The sequence below is a fragment of the Trichechus manatus genome, unplaced genomic scaffold (genome assembly GCF_000243295.1).
Source record: "Trichechus manatus latirostris isolate Lorelei unplaced genomic scaffold, TriManLat1.0 scaffold00029, whole genome shotgun sequence".
NCBI lineage: Eukaryota > Metazoa > Chordata > Mammalia > Sirenia > Trichechidae > Trichechus > Trichechus manatus.
Window position 1 is genome coordinate 18757078 of NW_004443965.1, and position 23622 is coordinate 18780699.

Below are 23622 nucleotides of genomic sequence, written 5' to 3' on the forward strand. Positions count from 1 at the left end.
GCTGGTAATAGGGAACCCAAGGTTGAGAAGGGACAGTGTTGACATGTCGTGGGGTTGTTAACCATTGTCATAAAACAATATGTGTACTGTTTAATAAGAAACATTTCTTCTGTAAACCTTCATCTAAAGTACAATAAAAAAAAGAAATTGGTATTCCCAGTCCATTGCACACCTCTGAGATACACTCTATACCAAGGCTCTGCCACTTTGTAATTGTCTTAAACTTGTAGGACAATCGTAAAATATTAAAACTAATAAACTTGGCTTATGATTATCAATTACTAAGAATTTTTATAAAGAATAGTAGAGCCTTGTTAAATATATTTTTGAGCTGACTCTTCATTAAGTACATATTAAACTAGTTACTGACTGCAAGGTAAAGTCAATTTAATCATGAGTTTCTCTTAAATTTGCTCTTTTTGTATACTATTTATTCTCTTCATATGCACACTGTAGCTTTCAGCAAGGAGATACTTAGCAAAATCCTTACATAAAATTGATCAATACAGGGATATTTTTTCACTAACATTCCTAAGGCAGGAGGACAACAGCTTTAAGAAGAGATCTTGGACAAAGTTACCAGACTGTTGTTTTTTCTGCATTCATTTCCTTACCTCCAAAAAGATGGAATGCTTTTCTGCAGCTTGGTAGTGGCCACTTTGCAGTGCTGGATTTCTGAAAGCTTTGTTTTATTTTCAAATATTCTTTAGCAAAGAATGTTTTTGTGGCATCGTTCAGTTCTAAAATAAAGCAAAAGAAAAATAGTATTTTAAAGCATTTGAGCCAAATGAGTTGTTCTGGCAAGAACATGACAAATGATTGCTACAGTATTTTGAATAAATTCAAATCTCTTTAAGACAGTGGAGACAAAAGAAGATTCAACATTTTTTGACACAAGCAGACATAACTTCCCAAAGTTCACATTTGATGCAAGTTTGATACATCTCCACATTAAACGTTCATATGCTCCTCCTATGCTAGGTGCTATGCCAGGTGCAGAGGATACAATGCTGAATACGACATAGTCGTTGCTCTCAAGAAGACTACAGACTAAAAGATGGAAATAAACAAGTACATGAAAAGCGGGAATAAATTGTTTTGGTGTAGGAACAGAATATCTAGAGTGCAATCAGGGCTCAGGAGTTATGGTGAAGAGGAAAAACCCTTTTTAGAACATTTTACTTCATAATCTTTCATTTCATTCTATACGTGATAGACTGAGGATCTACTAACTTTAATGCTGATGACTAGAGGAAGTTAAAAAATGTCTTAACCTTTCAGAAGAATTAATTCTTCTTTCCTAAAGAGTTAAAGAGGAAAAAAAAAATTCATTGGAAGTAAATACAGACCAATCAGAGAATAACACGTCATGATATTCACTTTAAATACAGGTAGTCTCTGAGTTAATGACGGGGTTTCGTTCTGACAACTCCGTTGTATGTCTGTTCTGATGTAAGTCGAATACCTCATTTTTGTTTTTAGTTTTCATTATTATTGTCTGTTTTTAAATCAGTATCTTTATAAATCTGTTAGTGTTTTGAACAGTAAATCATGAAATTGAACATCTGCGAGTGAACATCTGAGAATAACATCAGCAAATTATGCACAGCAACATATTACTAACGATAAGATGAACAATAAAAAAAAAAAAAAAAGGATGGTCATAAGTGCAGCTTGGTAGCTTGGTAACTTGGTAACTCGAATATGTTGTTTAAGTCAGGGACTACCTGTGGCAGAAAGTCTCTATATGAGTCTTGGAAAGCGAAGTATGATCTAAGAAGGACTGTTTAGTAGAGACACTATTTTCTCAGAGGCCAGTGCAGAGTTAATTTCTAACCTGGTAAGTAGACTAGGTTTTCTATCAATTGACCCCTCTTTAACTTTCATCACACAATTATAACCCATAGCTTTACCTCAGCTTCCATCCTACTACAGGCTTTGAGCTTCTGCTCAAGCGCCCTGCATTAAATTTTCTTTATTTTTTGTTATCACTGCCTTGGATTGATTCTTTTCTAAATAATTCAAAGGGAAAACTGATTCACAAAGTTTAGACATTGTGCTAAATGCAGAAGTTAAAACTGTGACGTAGACATAGTCCAAACCAAACCTGTTGCTGTCGAGGTAATTCTGACCCATAGTGACCCTACAGAACAGAGAAGAACTGTCCCATAAGGTTCCCAAGGAGCGGCTGGTGGATTCGAACTGCCAACCCTTGGGTTAGCAGTCCAATGGTTACCCACTGTGCAACCAACAGGCACAGTACCTGTATTAAATTTGTCTAGTAAAAAGGCCATAAAAACATTATGTTGTAAGAAGCATTCTGGTTGTACTTCTTCCAAGACAGATTTGTTCGTTCTTATGGCAGTCCATGGTATATTCAATATTCTTCACCAACACCATCATTCAAAGGCATCAATTCTTCTTTGGTTTTCCTTATTCATCATCCAGCTTTCACATGCATATGAGGGGACTGAAAATATGATGGCTTGGGTCAGGTGCACCTTAGTCCTCAAAGTGTTATCTTTGCTTTTCAAAACTTTAAAGAGTTCTTTTGCACCAGATTTGCTCAATGCAATGTGTCTTTTGATTTCTTTTACTTTTTTATTAATTTTTTTTACTGTGCTTTAGATGAAGGTTTACAGAGCAAATAGTTTCTCATTAAACAGTTAGTACACATATTGTTTTATGACAATGGTTAACAACCCCACAACATGTCACCACTGTCCCTTCTCAACCTTGGGTTCCCTATTACCAGCTTTCCTGCCCCTCCCGCCTTCTAATCCTTGTCCCTGGACTGCTGTGCCCCATTAGTCCCATTTTTGTTTTATGGGGCTATGTAACCTTTGGCTGAATGGTGACCTCGGTAGTGACTTCATTACTGAGCTAAAAGGGTGTCCAGGGGCCATACTCTCAAGGTTTCTCCAGTCTCTGTCAGGCCAGTAACTCTGGTCTTTTATTGTGAGTTAGAATTCTGTTCTACCTTTTTCTCCAGCTCTGTCCAGGGCACTCTGTTGTGATACCGGTCAGAGCAGTCAGTGGTGGTAGCCGGGCACCATCTAGTTGTACTGGAGTCAGTCTGGTGAAGGCCATGGTAGCTGTGGTCCATTAGTCCTTTGGACTAGTCTTTTCCTTGTATCTTGTTTTCTTCATTCTCTCTTGCTCCCGAAGGGGTGAGACCAGTTGAGTACCTTAGATGGCTGCTCCCAGGCTTTTTTAAGACCCCAGACGCTACTCACCAAAGTAGAATGCAGAACATTTTCTTTACAAACTGTGTTATGCCAATTGAGCTAGATGTTCCCTGGGACCATGGTCCCCACGACCCTCCACCCAGCAATTCAGTCCCTCAGGGAGTCTGGATATGTCTATGAAGATTCCATAACATTTCCTTTTACAAGTTGTGCTGGCTTCCCCAGTGTTGTTTACTGTCTTACCCTTCACCAAAGTTACCACTTATCTATTGTCTGTTTAGTATTTCCCCCCTACCCCTCCCACCCCTCTTAACCAACAAAGATTGTTACTTTTTATGCGTAAACTTTTTCGTGAGTTTTTACAGTAGAGGTCTCATACAATATTTGTCCTTTTGTGATTGACTCATTTCACTCAGCATAATGTCCTCCAGTTTCATCCACGTTATGAGATGCTTCACAGATTCATCGTTGTTCTTTACCACTGCATAATACTCCATTGTGTGTAGGTACCATAGTTTGTTGATTCATTCATCTGTTGATGGGCATCTAGGTTGTTTCCATATTTTTGCTATTGTGAACAATGCTGCAGTGAACGTGGATGTGCATGTCTGTTCGTGTGTCGGCTCTTGTTTCTCTAGGATATATTCCTAGGAGTAGGATTGCTGGATCGTATGGTATTTCTATTCCTAGCTTTCTAAGGAAGCGCCATATCACTTTCCAAAATGGTTGTATCATTTTGCATTCTCACCAGCAGTGCATAAGAGTTCCAGTCTCCCCACAGCCCCTCATCATTTGTTATTTCCAGTGTTTTTTGATACGTGCCAGTAATGCCGGGGTGAGGTGGTATCTCATTGTGGTTTTAATTTGCATTTCTCTAATGCTAGTGATCATGAGCATTTCCTCAAGTGTCTGCTGGCCGCTTGAATGTCTTCTTTGATGAAGTGTCTGTTCATTTCCTTTGCCCGTTTTTTAATTGGATTATTTGTGTTTTTGTTGTAGAGATGTTGGATTTTCTTGTAGATTTTAGAGATTAGACCTTTGTCTGACGTGTAATGTCCAAAAACTTTTTCCCAGTCTGTAGGTTCTCTTTTTACTCTTTTGGTGAAGTCTTTTGATGAGCATAAGTGTTTAATTTTTAGAAGATCTGAGTTATCTAGCTTATCTTCTAGAGTTTTTGTGTTGTTGATTATGGTTTGTATCCTCGTGTATTAGGGCCTCTAGCATTGATCCTATTTTTTTTTTCTATGAGCTTTATAGTTTTTGGCTTTATATTCAGGTCTTTGATCCATTTTGAATTAGTTTTTGTATATGGTGTGAGATATGGGTCCTTTCATTATTTTGCAGATGGACATCCAGTTTTGCCAGCACCATTTGTTAAAAAGACTGTTTGATTCCCATGTGATGGAGTTTGGGCTCTTGTCAAAGATCAGGTGACCGTAGGTGGATGAATTTACATCTGGGTTCTCAATTCTGTTCCATTGCTCAGTGTATCTTGTTATTGTACCAGTACCAAGCTGTTCCGACTACTGTGGCTGTACAGTAGATTCTTAGGTCAGGTAGTGTGAGTCCTCCTACTTTATTCTTCTTTTTCAATAGTGCTTTACTTTTCCGGGGCTTCTTCCCTTTCCATATAAAGTTAATGATTAGTTTTTCCATCTCTTTAAATAATGTTATAGGTATTTGGGTGGGGATTGCATTGTTTTGTAAATTGCTTTTGGTAGAATTGTCGTTTTCACAATGTTGAGTCTACCTATCCATGAGCATGGTATGTTTTTCCATTTATGTAGATCCCTCTGGGATTCTTGCAGGAGTGTTTTGTAGTTTTCTTTGTATAGGTCTTTTACATCCCTGGTGAGATTTGTTCCGAAGTATTTTATTTTTTTAGGGGCTATTATAAATGGTGTTGTTTTCCTGATTTCCTTTTCATCATTCTCTTTATTGGCATATAGGAATCCAACTGATTTTTGTATGTTTACCTTGTATTCTGCTACTCTGTTGAATCTTTCTATCAGTTCTAGTAGTTTCCTCATGGAGTCTTTAGGGTTTTCTATGTATAGTATCATATCCGCAAACAGGGACAGTTTAACTTCTTCATTACCAATTTGGATGCCCTTTATTTCTTTGTCTTGCCTTATTACTCTAGCTAGGACTTCCAGTACAGTGTTAAATAGGAGTGATAAAGGGCATCCTTGTCTTGTTCTTGTTTTCACGGGGAATGTTTTCAGCCTCTCTCCATTAAGAATGATGTTGGCCATCCGTTTTCCATAGATGCCCTTTATTATGTTGAGAAATTTCCCTTCTATACCTACTTTATTGAGAGTTTTTATCAGGAACGGGTGTTGGATTTTTTCAAATGTCTTTTATGCATCAACTGAGGTGATCATGTGACTCTTTTGTTTCCTTTTATTTATGTAATGGATTACATTGATTTTCTAATGTTGAACCACCCTTGCATACCTGGTAGGAATCCTACTTGGTCGTGGTGTATTATCTTTTTGATATGATGCTGAATTGTATTGGCTAGAATTTTGTTGAGAATTTTTGCGTCTATATTCATGAGAGATATTGGTCTGTAATTTTCTTTTTTTGTGGCGTCTTTGCCTGGTTCTGGTGTCAGGGTTATGCTGGCTTCATAGAATGAATTCGGAAGTGTCGCTTCCTCTTCTGTGTTCTGCAACAGTTTTAGTACCGGTATAACCTCTTCTCAGAATGTTTGGTAGAATTCTCCAGTCAAGCCATCTGGGCCAGGGCTTTTTTTTGTGGGAATGTTTTTTTTTTTTAATTAACTTTTCAATCTCTTCTCTTGTTATGGGTCTGTTCAGATTTTCAACATAATTTTCTGATGGTTTGGGTAGGTTCTTTGTTTCTAGAAATTTATCCATTTCCTGTAGGTTTTCAAATTTGTCGGAGTATATTTTTCATAATATTCTGTAATGATCCTTTTTATTTTAGTTGGATTTGTTGTAATGTCCCCCATTTCATTTATTATTTGGGTTATTTGCATTGTCTCCTGATTTGTTTTGTCAGTCTGGCCAGTGATCTGTCGGTTCTGTTGATTCTTGCAAAGAACCACCTTTTGGTTTTGTTCATTCTTTCTATTGTTTTTCTACTCTGTATTTCATTTATGTCTGCTCTGATCTTTATTATTTCCTGTCTTCTTGTGGCTGTGGGCTTTTTTGCTATTCTCTATTTGTTCAAGTTCTGTAGTTAATGTTTTGATTTTGTCCCTTTCATTTCTGATGTGTGCATCTATTGCTTTAAATTGTCTGAGGACTGCCTTTGCTGTGGCCCAAAGGTTTTGGTATGATGTATTTTCATTACCATTTGATTCTATATATTTTTTGTTTCCATCTCTGATCCTTCTATTATGCAATGATGTGTAAGGAGGATGTTAGTCAGTTTCCATGTAATTGAATTTTTTTTCTTTGCTCTTCCTGTTGCTATTTTCTACCTTGATGGTGTTGTGGTCAGAGAAGATACTTTGTATTATCTCAACGTTTTGGATCTTGTTGAGGATTGCTCTGTGGCCTTAGATGTAGTCTATTCTGGAGAACGTTCCATGTGCATTGGAAAAGAATGTGTACTTTGCAGCTTTTGGGTGGAGTGTTCTATATATGTCTATGAGGTCAAGTTAGCTGAGTGTGTCTTTAGATCTTCTGCATCTTCGTTGAGTTTCTTTTTAGATGTTCTGTCCTTTACCAAGAAGGGTGTGTTGACATCTCCTACTATTATCACGGAACTCTCAATTTCTCTTTTCAGTCCTGTTAGAGTTTATGTATTTTGGAGCCCTTTCATTGGGTGTGTAGATGTTTATTATGGTTATGTCTTCATGATGGATCATCCCCTTAACCATTATATAGTGTCCTCATTTGTCTTTTATGGTGGATTTTGTTTTAAAATCTATTTTATCTGAGATTAGTATTGCCACTCCTGCTTTTTTGGTACTTTGCTTTGATTTTTAATAAATTCACATCTTTTATTTCTAAGGTGTGTCTCTTGTAGACAGGATATTTATGGACCCTTTTTTTAATCTATTCTGTCATTATCTGTCTTTTTATGGGTGTTGGAGGACATTTACATTCAGTGTAATTATTGATAAGTTTGAGTTTATTGCTGTTATGCTCTAGTGCTTTTTTTTTTGTGGTGCTGTCATTTTCTTTGTTCCTCTTACTCTCCTGTGCTGAATTCCTTTTGTTTGTGGATTTTTTTTTTTCATTTTTTTGTTTTCGTAGGTTTTGTTTTTACTGAGACTTTATGTTTTTCTTCTTTATTTTGATGAGAAGGTTTGCTAACTTTCTTTGTGGTTACCTTAAAATTTACCCTTATCTTCCTTAGTTTGAAGCAGTGTATTATTACTTGGTATCACCTTGCCTTCCTCTCCATTAGAATGTTCTATATCTACACTGTTTATTCCCTCTTCTATTGTTCTGATGTTGTTGTCATTTACAGATTAACTTCTCTGATTCCTTGTATTTGTTTTGGTTTCAGATAGTCCTTGAGAATTCATTTCCGTGACTGCTATCTGGCTGGTATGATCCTGCATCCTAGATTTAGCCTGTGAGATGATGTTGTTTGTTCTCAGATTGAAGGACTCCCTTTAATAATTGTTGTAGGTTTGGTTTGGTTTTTACACAGTCCCTTAATTTTTGTTTATCTGGAAATGTTCTAATTTCCCCATCATATTTGAATGAGAGTTTGCAGGATATATTATTCTTGGCTAGCAATGTTTTTCTTTCAAGGTTTTATATATGTTATCCCATTGGCTTCTTGCCTGCATGGTTTCTGCCAAATAATCTGAGCTTAGTCTTATTGTTTCTCCTCTGTATGTGACTTTTTGTTTTTCTAGAGCTGCTCTCGGGATTCTTTGTCTTTGGTTTTAGCGAGTGTGATTCTGATATGCCTTGGTGATTTTCTTTTGGGTCTATCCTATATGGGGTTCACTGAGATTCTTGGATGGCCACCTTTTCATCTTTCATGATATTGGGGGAGTTTTCTGTCAGCAGTGCTTCAATGATCCTCTCTGTGTTTTCTGTTTTCTCCCCCTGCTCTGGAACTCCGATCACTGGCAAATTTTTGCTTTTGATTGTATCCCACATAATTCTCAGGGTCTCTTCATTTTTCTTCTTTTTTTTTTTCTGATTTTTCCTCAGAGTTATATCTAAGTGTTTGTCTTCAATTTCGCTGATCCTGTCTTCCACGGTTTTAAACCTGCTCCTCAGTCCTTCTATGACACTGTCCATTTCCGAAATCTTGTTTACCTTTTGGATTTATAATTGTTGTTTTTGTATGATTTCTAGTTGTGAATTTACTTTAGCAATTTTGTTCCTGCATTATTTTCCTGAATTTTTCCATTTTTTTGTGTTTTTCATGAATTTATCTGCCTTTTCCATCAATTTGTCTATTTTTTCCTCATTTGTGTCTGCTTGTTGCTTCAACTCTTGGACAGCTTGAATATTAGAGATTTGAATTTCCTATCACATAGTTCTAGTGCATTTTTTTCTATTGGAAAGTCATCTAGTGTTTTATTTTGGATGCCTACTGGAACTGTCCTGTCCTGATTTTGTAAATGTTTTGATATTGTCTGCTGTCTTCAGGGCATTTGGTAGTTATTTTCCTCGTTTATTGATTATAGATTTGTTTGTTTTGTCCTGCTTTTTTGTTTTACTTGGTTATATCTGAGCAGGCGGTCTGTGTGTTCTTTGCTGTTTGCTCTTTTGCAGACACAGTAATTTTTAACTCCTTCTCCAATTGGCAGGGTCAGTCAGATATGGTACAGCAGGGCAGGTCTAGCTGAAGAGCAGTTGCTGGCACGGGTTTTGTGGCATGTACTAGGGCCAATAGGGTGGGCCAGGAATTAGTGCAGGGCAGGTTCCATTAGGCTGTGCCTGTGCTGCTTGGGGATGTGTTGTTCAGCACATGGTGCAGGTAGGCAGGATGGAGGGGGGACATTGTGATGTGTGGAGCTAAGATGGATTTGGGAAAGAGGAGAGAGGGAAAAGAGCCAAAAACATACAAACAAACAAAAAAAGAGTGGTAAGAGAGATGAGAGACTGAGAAATGGAGAAAAACAAAAAGGAGAATAAAAAAATGAATAAATAAAAACTAGAAAGAAAAAGAAAAGCAAATACCCCAGGGATCACACCAGTGTGGCTGCGAGGTCTGAGAAAGTTGCTCTCAGGCCACGAAGTACAGTTGGGTAGAAGGGGTTAGAGGTGTCATTCAATGTCAGGTATTCAGGAGACAGGAAGAGAAAGTAATTACAGAGAGAGAAACGGAGCAATGAAGAAAGAAAAAAAGGGATAAAGAGAAAACAAAACAAATAAAAAGAACAAGACCCTCCCCCCCAAAACCAAAAAACAACAAAATAAGAAAAAAGAAATGCACTCAGGGATCCATCTGTGCATCTGCGCAAACTGAGAGGGTAGGTCCCAAGCCACACAGTACTGTCTGGCTAGAAAGGGCTCCCAATTCGAGAAAAGAAAAATAAAACATAAAAACAGATCAAAACAAACAAACAAAAGCCCCAGGATCCCACCAGTGTGGCAGCACAGGCCGGGAAGCAGTTTCACATTCGAGCGGCATTTCACGGCCTTTTAGGAAGAAGCAAAGATGGTGCATGGAGTCAGGTATTTGAGAGAAAGGAGGGGGAGGTGGTGAGAGGTATGGGAGAAATCAAAGAAGCAGAAAAAAGCAATACAGGCAGCCAACAAATGGCAATCAGGGAGCTGGACAGTGTGGGCAGGTGGAATCCAAGTAGCACTTGGGTGAAGCCAGTGCTTCCCGGCCAAGAGCCTATGGCTGCAGGAAGCAGAGGAGACCGAGTGGGGGTGAAGAAGGGTGGGTGGTGTGAAAGTGTATATCACTGGTTACTGTTTGCTCTGTCTCCTGCTGGAAGCTCCAGAAGCTGCTTTCCCGTACCCTCTGTTCACCGATCTCCAACAGAAGTCCAAGATGGCAGATCCGTGCTGCGTTAGCTGATAGGGGACCTCTGCAGGTATGTCTCCTCACTCTCTGTTCTCTGTCAATTTCTTATTCCATTTGGTGCTTGTTTGAGTTTTTGATCTCTTCATCTGATTCTTAGGATTTCAGGATTGATGTTTTCTCTGTTTGGCTTAGTTTTTCAGATCTTTGCTGTGGAGGGATGGCGTGGTGCTTCTGTCTATAGTGCCATGTTACCTGGAAGTCTCGCATCTTTTGATTCTTGACTGCTGCTTCCATGGGTGTTGATTGTGGGGCCAAGTAAAATGCAATTTTTTACAACTTCAATATTTTCTCCATTTATCATGATTTGGCTTATTGCTTCAGTTGTGAAAATTTCTGTTTACTTTATGTTGAAAAGTGTAATCTGTACTGAAGGCACTGGTCTTTGATCTTCCTCAGTAAGTGGTTCAAGTCCTTTTCACTTTCAGCAAGTAATGTTGTGCCATCTGCATATCGCAGGCTGTGAATTGAGTCTTCCTCCAATCCTGATGCCGCATTTTTCTTCATATAGTCCAGCTTCTCAGAATATTTGTTCAGCATACAGACTGAATAAGTATGGTGAAAGGCTACAACTCTGACACACATCTTTTCTAACTTTAAACCATGCAGTTTTTCCTTGTTCTCTTTGAATGATTGCTTCTTGGTCTATGTACAGGTTCCTCATGAGCACAAATAAGTGTTCGGAAATTCCCATTCTTCCCAATTTTATCCATAATTTGTTATGATCCACACAACGTCATATGCCTTTGGGTAGTCAATAAAACACAGGTAAACATCTTTCTGGTGTTCTCTGCTTTCAGCCAAGATTCATCTGACATCAGCAGTGATATCCCTTGTTCCATGTCCTCTTCTGAATTCGGCTTAGGAATTTCTGGCAGTTCCCTGTTGATGTACTGCTGCAGCCACTTTTGAACGATCTTCAGCAAAATTTTACTTGTGTGTGATACTAATGATATTGTTCGATAGTTTCCGCATTCCGTTGGATCGCCTTTTTTACAATAGGTACAAATATGGATCCCTTCCACTCAGTTGGCCAAGTAGCTGTCTTCCAAATTTTTTGTCATAGACAGGTGAGTGCTTCTAGTGCTGCATCCATTTGTTGAAGCATCTCAGTTGGTATTATGTCGATCCCTGAAACCTTGTTTTTCAACAATTCCTTCCATGCATATTGGACTTCTTCCTTCAGTACCATCGGTTCTTGATTATATGCTACCACCTAAAATGGCTGAACATTGACCAATTTTTTTTTGGTACAGTGAGTATGTATTCCTTCCATCTTCTTTTGATGTTTTCTGTGTCGTTTAGTATTTTCCCTGTAGAATCCTTCAATATTGCAACTCGAGGCTTGAATTTTGTCTTCAGTTCTTTTAGCTTGATAAATGCCAATTATTTTCCTCTCTTTTGGTCTTCTAACTCTAGGTCTTTGCACATTTCATTATAATACTTTCCTTCTCTTCTCAAGTTGCCCTTTGAAATCTTCTGTTTAGCTCCTTTACTTCAACATTTCTTTCTTTCGCTTTAGCTACTCTACATTCAAGAACAGCTTTCAGAGTCTCTTTTGATATCCATTTTGGTCTTTTCTTTCTTTCCTGTGTTTTTAATGATCTCTTGCTTTCTTCATGCATGATGTCCTTGGTGTCATCCCACAACTTGTCTGGTCTTCGGTCATTAGTGTTCAATGCATCAAATCTATTCCTGAGATGGTCTCTAAATTCAGGACTTGTTTCAATTTTCTTCAACTTCAACTTGAACTTGCATATGAACGATAGTCTGATCCACAGTCGGACCCTGGCCTTGTTCTGACTGATGATATTGAGCTTTTCCACAGTCTCCATAGAATTCTTCAATACTGCAACTTGAGGACTGAATGTTCTCTTCCGTTCATTCAGCTTGAGAACTGCCAATTGTGTTCTTCCCTTTTGGTTTTCAGACTACATTTGTTTCTGCACCTTTCATAATACTTTACCTTGTCTTCTCCATCCACCCTGTCATGGATTGAATTGTGTCCCCCAAAAATGTGTCAACTTGGCTAGGTCATGATGCCCACTATTGTATGACTGTCTTCCATTTTATCATCTGATGTGATTTCCCTATGTGTTGTAAATGCTATCACTATGATCTAATAAAATGGATTAGCAGCAGTTATACTGATGAGCTCTGCAAGATTAAATAGTGTCTTAAACCAATCTCTTCTGAGATATAAAAAAGAGAAGCGAGTAGAGAGACACGGGGACCTCATACCACCAAGAAAGCAGCACTGGGAGCAGAGCGCGTCCTTTGGACTTGAGGTTCCTGTGCAGAGAAGCCCCTAGACCAAGGGACGATTGATGATACGGACCTTCCTTCAGAGCCAACAGAGAAAGCCTTCCCCTGGAGCTGACGCCCTGAATTTGGACTTATAGCCTACTGGACTGTGAGAGAATAAACTTGTTTGTTAAAACCATCCACTTGTGTATTTCTGTTATAGCAGCACTAGATGACTAAGACACGCCCTTTGAAATCTTCCATTCAGCTCTTTATCATTTCTTCCATTTGTTTTAGCTTTAGCTCCTCTGTGCTTAAGATCAAGTTTCAGAGTCTCTTCTGATGTTAATTTTGGTCTTTTCCTGTCTTTCAAATGACCTCTTACTTTCTTCATGTGTGATGTCCTCGATGTATTCCCACAGCTCTTCTGGTCTTCAATCATTAGTGTTCAGTGCATCAAATCTATTCTTGTGATGGTTTCTAAATTCAGGCAGGATGTATTCAAGGTTATACTCTGTCTCCTGTGGACTTTCTTTAACTTCAATTTGAACTTGCATATAAGCAACTGATGGCCGCTGCCTTTATCTTGACTGGTAATACTGAGCTTCTCCATTGTGTCTTTCCACAGATGTAGTCAGTTTGATTCCTGTGTAATCCATCCAGCAAGGTCCAGGTATATAGTTGTTGTTTGTGTTCTTGAAAAAGTTTTTCCAATAAATAAATCATTGCTCTTACAGAATTCTATCATGCAATTTGTGGCTTCAGTCCTATTACAAGGCTGTATTTTCCAATTCTTCTTTGTTTCCAACTTTCACATTCCAACCCCCAGTAATTATCAGTGCACATTTGTTCAGACTACAGCAGTTCATAAAAATCTTCTATTTCTTCATCTTTGTCGTTTGAGGTTGGTGCAAAAATCTGAATAATAGTTGCATTAAATGGTATTCCTTTTAGGCATATGAATATTACCTTATCACTGACAGCATTGTACTTCAAGATATATCTTGCAATTTTTTTTTTTTTTTTTTTGATGATGAATGCAACACCATTCCTTTTCAACTTATCATTCTCGGCAAAGTAGATCATAGGATTGTCAGATTCAAAACAGCCAAAACCAGTCTATTTCAGCTCAAGATATCAATCTTCAAGCATTCCATTTCATTTTTGACAATTTCCAATTTTCCTTGGTTCATACTTTGTACATTCCACATTCTACTAATTGATGTTTTCAGCTGTTACTTCTTATTTTGAATCGTGCCACATCAGCAAATGAAGGTCTCAAAGACTTTACTCCATACACATGATTAAGGTTGACTCTATTTTGAGGAAGGAGCTCTTCCTCAGTCGTATTTTAAGTGTCTTCCAACTTGAGGGGCTCATTTTCCGATACTATATTGGATAATGCTGTGTTGCTTTCTGTAGGCTAACTTTTGGAAGCAGATCACTGGGCCTTCCCTCCAAGCCTGTCTTAGTCTGGAAGCTCTACTGAAACCTGCCCATGGGTGATGCCACTGGTATTTGAAATACTGGTGGTATAGCTTCCAGCATCACAGCAACATGCAAGCCACCACAGTACAACAAACCGACAGACTATACTGCCCCCGTTGAATTATCTTGGCACTTTTATCCAAAATCAATTGACCATGTACGTATGGGTTTACTTGTGGACTCTTAACTCCATCCCATTGATCTCTTTGTCTGTCTAGGCTTGTGCCAGTACCACACTATATTTATTAGTGTAGTTTTGTAGTAAGTTTTGATATCAGGAAGTGTGAATTCTCCAATTTTATTCTTTTTCAAGATTGTTTTGGCTATGCTGGGTCCCTTGTATTTCCGTAATTTTTGGGAACAGCTTGTCAATTTTTGCAAAAAAAAAATGCATTTGGGATTTTGATAGGGATTGTATTGAATCTGTACATTAATTTGGAAAGGACTGCCATTTTAGCAACAAGAAGTCTTCTGATCCATGAATAGGAGTATCATTTCAATTATTTAGTTCAATTGTTTTAAACAATGTTTTGTAGTTTTGGGTAAGTCTTAAGTTTATTTTTAAAAAATGTATTAAAAATTGCTTTCTTAATTTCAATTTTGGATTATTCATTGCTAGTTGTATAGAAACATAACTGATTATTGTATGTTGATCTGGTATTCTATAATATTGATAAAGGTTTGTACATTTTGTTTATGTTTTAAAAGACTCAACTTTTGGTTTTGTTGATTTTCTCTGTTTTTCTATTTCATTTATTTATACTTTTATCTTTATTATTTCCTTCTTTACGCTTACTTTGGGTTTTGTCTGCTTTTCTTTTTCCAAATTCTGAAGGTGAAGATAAAGTTATTCATTTGAGATCTTTCTTCTTTTTTAATATAGGGGTTTATAGCTATGAATTTTTCTCTAAGCACTGCTTTAGCTGCATTTTATATATTTTGGTATGTTGTATTTTCATTTTCATTATTCTCAGAGTATTTTCAAAATTTCCTTCTCTTTTTTGACTCATTCGTAACTAGGAGTGTGTTGTTTAATTTTCACATATTTGAATTCCCCACATTCCTTCTGTTAATTGTTTTCTAATTTAATTTCATTGTTGTCAAAGAATATACTTTGTATGATTTCAATCATTTAAAATTTAATGAAGCTTGTTTTATGGCCTTGCATATGTTTTATCCTGAAGAATGTTCCACATCTGCTTGAGAGGAATGTATATTCTGCTCTTGGGTGAAGTGCTCTAAAGTTGTCTGTCAGTTAAGTTTGTTTATAGTGTTATTCAAGTTTTCTTATTGATCTTCTGTCTAGCTGTGTACATTATTGAAAGTGGGATATTGAAGTCTCCAAATATTGTTGGATTGCTTATTTTACCCTTCAATTCTGTCAATTTTTGATTGATGTACTTTTCAGCTCTGTTATTAAGTGCATATATAATCGTTAGATCTTCCTGATGGATTGACATTTTTATCATTATAAATGTCCTTCACTGTATCTAGTAATATTTTTGGTTTTAAAGTGTATCCTGAGTTACTACTGTTTTAAGACCTTAAGGAAACAATTTCACACTCCCTATCAGGGTTGAAGAAGATCATGGAAGGCAGGGACCACATCTGTCTAAATCATCATGTATACCACCCAGATGCTTCATATTAAAGTTTTTTAAAATGCCCCTTTTGCATAACTGGACAGAGATAACATTATAAAAGAGGTATCACTGATACCCCTCTTTTTGTTTTCAATGGTCACCCCAAAGCACCCAGCATGGGATCTGGAATTAGAGAAGAACCCTTTTCCTCTCACCTCAATGATCCAGCCACAGGCCAGAGAAGAGGAATTTCCAGCAAGCTTCTCCCTCTCATGAAATGCTTCCTTCTCTTTCTCTACCCCTTACTTGATCCTTCCCATAAAAGAAGGGCTAACTAACCTACGTGGTGAGATTGATGACAGCTTGATATCCCTGACTCTATTTCTCTACTGAGTGGAGTCACTATTTATACTTTTTCTACTTCCCTTATTTCCAGATCTGTCTAAGGTTAGTGCAGTGATTTTGTGCTCCAGTCTATATGCACTAGGGAACAGGGAAGCATATCTTTCTCTTAATTGACTACTGAGCCTGTAATACAGGATGGATGGGTTAGGGTACTAGAAGATTGCTTTAATGATCTAACTGTCTCATGTAGGTGGGTTCTTAAATTTTCTTTCAGGGAAGAAAAATGTGCTGTGTGCTCTCTTCAGTTTTACTATTAATGAAACAGATTCTTTGATCCCCATGGTCTCCTCTACGGCTGAGAGAAGAATGTGGCGATAGAGTTTTCCCTAACACTTATCACACAGTAATGCACTCAATAAATACTAGCTCTGCTTTCCTCGATAATTTTTCTCTTTTTCCTTAGCAGTTTTCTATGCTCCACATTTCTCTGCTTTTATCTTCCATTAATATGCATTAATTCCTAACCTCAGTTTCTTCCTCTGTGAGGTTGTTTTAAGGTGTGTTAATTCAACTTGATAGGATAAATAGGTAAACAAATCTTTGCTTCAATTTTACTTTCTTCATGTTGTTCGAGAAGAAAAACCTTGAGAACAATAAATAGGTTGAGAAGATTTGGTGTTCGGGGAAAAAGCAAAATAGTTGTCCACATATATTTACAGATTTATTCTCCATGACTCCAGAGGAATAAAAGTGCCAAAGAATGAGTAGTAGTACAAGGCAGATATGAGGAATAATCAAATAGGGTTGCTTCAAATCTTAATGGGGTTTCCTTGCCACTAGCAATGTTCCAGTAAATACTGAACAACAACTAGCTAGTATGTCATAGAAACAATGTGAGCATAGAGTAGGGGATTGAAAATCAAGACCTATTCTCATCTATGATTCCATGACTCTATGATTTTAACACAGTTCCATGAGTTGGGCAAGCATCTTACAAAGATGATAGTGATGAGTGTCCATGGATTGATTCCGTTCAGAATATAACTTATAACTATTATTTGACTCTTGTTATTTGGTCATCATCTAAAATGAAGAATAACTGATTACTATGTTTTACATAAACATCTATTATAATTTGCACTATTAAGCCCAATGGATTATATCCAAGAAAAAAACTGCATATAAAGAATCTCCATGGTGCTGCCAATTATTCACAAAAACAGTGGTTAATATTTGTCGTAATATTAAAGTAAGATATCCAGCACAGTATGACTAGTATTATCTTGCCATACTATTTCTCATTAAAGGAGCTCCAATTTTAGAAAAATTATGAAGTAGCCTACAAGATAAACCAAATAAATTCAGAGAAAGAAAAACATTTAAATCTCTAAAAATAAATATTTAAATATCAAGATGGCTCAGTTCAAATAAATGACAAATGAGCAGCACACTTTTTTTGTAATCATATGAACTTGAGTTTGTATATACAAACTGGAGATTAACAAATTCTGCTGTATGTGATTTTCAATAACTTTTTCATAATTTATAAAGTACCTTTGTAATAGAATAAAGAGGTATTTAGAATAATCAGACAATCATGTTAATGAAAAATAACAGTTACCTGTCTGGAAAAAGACTCTAGAAATAATTGTCCGGCACAAAGGGCAGGGAGTGCTTGCAGGATTGTCTTTGGCCAGAGTCCGTAAGCAGGGCTCGCAGAAGATGTGGTGGCAAGGGTAACACATATAAGGGTTGAAATAAACATCCAGACACACTGCACAGATGTAGCTCTCCTTTTCTTCTGTATATTCATTTTCATCATCTGTACTCATCTCATTATTTAAAGTCTGCAAAACAAAAGCAAAAGCAACTCTTCCTAGTTTAATATGAGATTGGTCTCCTTGGAAAAGAATGGTTGACTTTATATTTTGTTAAAATGAATGAAAATATTTATGAGAAGCACATAATATCAGTTTCTGTGACATATTCAAAGAGACGGAAATGCATTCCTGTAAAATGAGAAGAAACTAAAAATACACATGAAACTCAGAAGAAAATTTTCTTTTTAGCATTTATATATAATGCTAAATGCTAAAATATATCTAAACATATTAAATATATCTGTATTTCTAACCACTACTAGTTAAGTAACTGTTAGGTGAACTGGTCCCAGGATTACAGATTCACCATCAACCCTACCCCAACCACAGCAAATCGACTGTTACAAAGCATCCATGCATGAAGAAAAGCAAGAGCAGGATGATATCATATTTTATCATCACATAGTACATGGAGCATCCTGTTTGACATTCTGTACCTTCCTGGACCTCAAAGCTGAGAAAAGGACGAAGTTTAAAGTATGTCAGGAGGTGGACAGGGCAAAGAAACCTGTAGTAATTCTGGATTAGTCTCCTAGCTGGGAAAAAGGCTATCCTCTCAAACCCCTAACAATAACAAAAAAACAGAATTAACAAGAGGCCATTCAGAAAGAGGTAATTAAGAAAGAGGCAGCTCAGAAGTTACAAGCAAAAAGTCTGGCAGCAGAATTCCTAACCTCAAAGTTTCCTCCTCTGTAAGGTTGTTGTAAGGATTAAATGAGGTAATCTACATAAAGCCCTGGCACATAGTAAGGACTGAGTAAATGTCAACAGCAGTCCCTTTCTTCCTCCTCCTCCTCACACACTCTCTCTCCTGCTTCCTCCGCTTCTCCTTCTTCTCCACTCACTTTTTTTCCTCTCCCTCCAGCATGTTCTCCTCATACACAGGCCCTGTAGTTTTTGCTAAAGCCTTGAGAACGCCTTCCTCAAGCCAGGCCTGGACTTGGTCCAGTGGAGTATATTGGGTGAAGTCTACAGGGTGAATTTTTTTTTCTCCTCACTTTGTTTTTTTGTGAAAAACGGAGATCAATGATTAATATTTTGGTTTGATAAATATTTGAAAGTTGCATGAAATGTGAAAGTTATGCAAATGAGGTAAACAGAGTCTTAAAATTACAGAAGAACCTCACCATTGGATAAACTATTATTTATCCAAATGGTTTTGCTTCCTCTCTGCCATCCTGTTCATGCCACCTGTTGGTAATTTCTTTTTTGTGAAAGATATATTCAAATCTTTAGACTGTTTCTTTTTAATTGGGCTGTCTGATTTTTCTTACGGATTTTTTTAAAAATAGATTTACAGGCATTATTATTTAATCTGGTTATTGGTTGCTACTAATTATTCTGGTTATTATGAATAATACAACTTTAAAGAGAATATTTAATTTTTCTTCTTTTTTCTACAGTCGCCTCATGGTGTCCTTTGATAAATTGAAGTTCTTAATTTAAAAGTGGTGTATTTAATCTCATTTTTCCTTTATGGCTACTGCTTTTTTTGCTTGTCTTATTTAAGAAATCTTTTCATGTAACAGGAGGAAGGGGCCAAGATGGCAGCGTAGTCAGATGCACCATAACATCCCTCTACAACAAAGTCTTATATAAATAATCAAGGACAGTCACAAATGGTGAGCTCAGACCTCTGAAAAGCAAATGAAGGACTGAAAAAACAAACCGGATATGGACTGGAAGGAGAGAGACAACAAGGAGAGTGGCAAAGCAAGGAATCATGGATTGTCCACAGTCTACCTGCTACCACGGAGCAACGTAGTCATCTTGGGTCAGCTACAAGCAGTATTTCTGAGTGAGGAGCCCAGCAAAAGAACATCAAGAAAAATACAACCTGAAACAGAGACACTGCGCAAACAACTCTGGAAAGAAACTACAAGGTAGGCAATCAATGCACCAGGTTTGGGCACACCAGAGATGATAGAGTGTCACACGGGAACAACATCACATTGAAACCAGGGAACCAAACGGAAGGACTGCAGGAATAAAGGGATGAGGGTTGGGTTATAAGACATTCAGGTCAAGAGAAAGATTAATCAGGGAGTAGATATTTGTGGAGGAGCAAAAGGAAAGTAAAGCAGGGAGAGCATTAGCTGCATGGGCCAGGTGAGTGCAGAGAAGGCAGAAAGCTGGGCTGCCAACAAAGGCTAGCATGGAAGACCACCCCACCCCCACCACCACTACACAAACCCTGGCTGCTTGCTGGGATGCCCAAGTGTGCTCAGTGGAGGGTTCTTTTCCCCCACTGCAAAAAGGTAAGCTATTAGTGAATTCACTAACTAGATAGTAGACAAGAATCTTAGGTCAAGGGAAGGACAACACACAATACGGGGTAAGTCAGCACAACTGGACCAAAGCAAAGCACATAAGTTTCCTGGACACAACCAAACACTTTGAGGTACAGAGTAGCTGGGGCTGGGGCCTGGGAACCATAGTTTCAGGGAACATCTAGGTCAATTGGCATAATAAAGTTTATTAGGAAAACGTTTTACATCCTACTTTGGTGAGTGGGGTCTGGGGTCTTAAAAGCTTGAGAGCGGCCATCTAAGATGCATCAATTGGTCCCAACCCAACTGGAGCAAAGCAGAATTAAGAACACCAAAGACACAAGGAAAATATTAGCCCAAGAGACAAAAGGGCCTCATAAACCGGAGACTCCATCAGTCTGAGACCAGAAAAACTAGATTGTGTCCGGCTACCACCAAAGACTGCTCTGAGAGGGAACACAACAGATATTTCCTGACTGAGCACGTAAAAAGCATGGAGCAGAACTCAGATTCACGTAAAAAGATCAGACTTAATGGTCTCACTGAGATTGGAGGAAACCCTGAAGCCATGGCCACCACATGCTCTGTTAACCCAGAACTAAAACCATTCCCAAAGTCCACTCTTCAGACAAAGATTAGACTGGACTATAAAACATAAAATGATACCTGTGAAGAGTGTGCTTCTTAGTTCAAGCAGATACAGGAGACTAAATGGGTGGCTCCTGTCCGGAGGCAGGATGAGAAGGCAGCAATGGATAGGAGCTGGTTGGATGGACATGGGAAACTCAGGATAGAAAGTGGGAGTGTGCTGTTAAACATTATAGGGATTGCAACTAGTGTAATATAACAATGTGTAAAAATTTTTGTATCACAGATTAACTTGAGCTGTGAACTTCCATCTAAAGCACAATTAAAGAAAATAAAAATAAAAAAAATAAAATTACGCACACAAAAAGCTGTACAGGTGCTGAGTCACTGCACCCACCCTCTGGTACTGCCCCATCTGAGTCTGTGCAGAACACTCCCAGGTTTACTCTCCTGAGAATGGAAGCCCCATCTCATCCTCTTACCCCTCCCAGGGACTCCCACACCCTTCTGTGCCTGTGTGGGAAGAACTCCAGACCCTCTGCCTGAGTGTGGATGTCCCAAGCCACCTCCTTCCCCCTCCCAGGGACACCCCTGTCCTTCTGAGTCAGGCAGCCACCCTCCTAGCCACTAGACTGAGGAAGCCCCACACCACCACCTCTCTTCCCAGGGACTCCCTTGCCCTTCCATGCTTGTGCGCAGAGGGATCCTCCCCATCTGGAACTGATAGAAACCACCTGTCCTCTCCCCATACACCACCTACCCAAGACTGAGTGAAAGGTTTACTCCGAACACCAAACCTGCGCTGCCTGACCCAGTACAAACAGATAACCCACCCAGCAAACCAGGCAGTACGGTACTTATTCACAACAAAATGAAGACTGCTCCAATCCTCAAGTGATGTGGAGGAACCCCAAGAGCCTGATACCTTGCACCTTTCCACGAGGAAGAATGCTACTCACTCAACTCCAAGCACTCAGCCAAGGAGAAATTTTAAGTGCTTAATGCCACACTCCCTACATGTGTACTCTAACCAGTGTGCAGCCCCAAAATCCTACATACCTCAATAACATAAAAGAATAATTAAAATATTACAAATGAAGGGAAACAACCCAAGAAAACAGAAAACAGACTAAAGTCCTAATATACCAAGACAAAATCAAACAAGCAAACAGATAATCAAAATCATTAATGTCCCACAGACAACAGACAATTACAAAGCATATGAAGAGACAGGAAAAGATGGACAAATCTAACAAACAAGATAAAAGGACAGAAACAATCTTGAAGGATGAACATATGATGGAACTATCTGTTAAAAACTTCAAAAAAGTAGTACTAAGGTTATTCAAAGAGATAAAGGAAACTACATTAAAAAAAAACCTAGAAGTCAGGAAAACATCACAAGAACAAAATGACAAATTCGGCAAAGAGACAGAATCTAAAAAAATTCAACAACTAGTAATTCCAAAGCTCAGTAATAAAAATAACAGAAATAATTCCCAGGAAGGACAAAGAGAATTGAAGCAATGGAGGAAAGAATCAGTGAAATAGAAGACAAAACTTTCAAGACTACTCTGAGAAACAGAAAAAAGAATGAAGAAAAATGAACAAAGCTAAACGGTTATGACAGATGCCTTCAAAAGGAACAGTACTGATACTTGCACATGAGAATTCCAGGAGGAAAAAAAAAATACAGAAAGAATATTTGAAGACTCAGTGGCAGACAACATCCCAAATACTGCAAAAACACAAGATTTTCAACCAAGAAGCTCAACAAACTTCACACAAGATAGACCCTAAGACAAATTCACTGAGACATATCATAATAAAACTTCCAGAACCAACAACAAAGAAAGAATCTTGACAGCAGCATGGGAAAAGAGAGGTTTCACCTACAAAAGGGGCCCCAATGAGATTAAGTGCTGATTTTTCATCAGAAAATTTTTTCTGGGTCTTGCAAGTTTTCCTCCTTTGACATAATGCAGTCTTACCACGTTTCTATTGCTCCTTTTAGTGGATTTAGAGTTGTTCTTCTCTGACCGGTTTCTGCCTCACACAGGTTTGGGCTTTCACAGGCTTTATCGTATGTGTAATTACATATACACCTACATATGTGTATACATACATACATATGTACGTGTGCATATATACGCGTAGCCATATGTGTATGCATATACATACATGTATACAAGCGTGTACGTTCATATAATAAAGCACACAGGAGGCACAGTTACATATACTTCTTACATGTAACCAAACACATCACAGGATTGAACTTCTGTGTTTGAAGCCTTAGGACCATAGTCTCGTAGGACAACTCATTCTATTGGCACAATATAGTTCGCAACGTTTATGTTCTACATCCTAGCTTGATGAGTAGCATCTGGGGTCTTTAAAAGCTTACGAGAGGCCATCTAAGATACAACTATTGGTCTCATCTTGGCAAGAGCAAAAGAGAAAGAAAGAAACCAAAGACTCAGAGAAGAAATGAGTCTACAGAACTAACAGTCTACAGGAACTATGGCCTCATCTACCCTGATTCCACAATAACTAGATGGTGCCCAGCTACTACTACTGACTGTTCTGATCAGGGCCACAATAGATGGGTCCTGATAGAAGAGGAGAAAAATGTAGAACAGAACTAAAATTCTCAAAAAGTTGAGACTAGAGGACTCCCTGAGACCACTGCGCTGAGATACTCTATAAACCCTGAAATGAAACTTCCCTGAGGGCACCTTTTAGCTAAATAACAGATTGGCTCATAAAATAAAGAACATTACCAGTAAGTACTATGCACCTTTAAAAAATCATCGATATGAGACCAAATAGTCAACAATTACTCTAAAGCAAAGATGAAAGGGGAAGGTGATAGGGATACCAGATTACTGGAAGTGAAACATCCAGAAGTGAATTAATGAGAACGTTAAAACGTCGTGAAATATTATGAAAAATGTAACCAATGTTTCTGAACAAAATGTGTAACAATTGGTAAATGGGACCCTTCCCTGCTGTATAAACTTTCACCAACATAATATTATTAAATAAAATATTTATT

General features: G+C 37.9%; 1 protein-coding gene across 3 annotated transcripts in view; it reads right to left on the reverse strand.

Annotated features, from left to right (window-relative positions):
- Positions 1-23622, reverse strand: part of RNF180 (ring finger protein 180) — a 337572-nt gene that overhangs the window by 61145 nt on the left and 252805 nt on the right. For all 3 annotated transcript variants that reach the window (XM_004374551.2, XM_023729609.1, XM_023729608.1), the window contains 2 exons: positions 17451-17676; positions 615-740 (listed from right to left, as the gene is read on the reverse strand). In XM_004374551.2, the coding sequence (XP_004374608.1) occupies positions 615-740; positions 17451-17676 (352 nt within the window). The remainder of the gene's footprint in view (positions 1-614; positions 741-17450; positions 17677-23622) is intronic.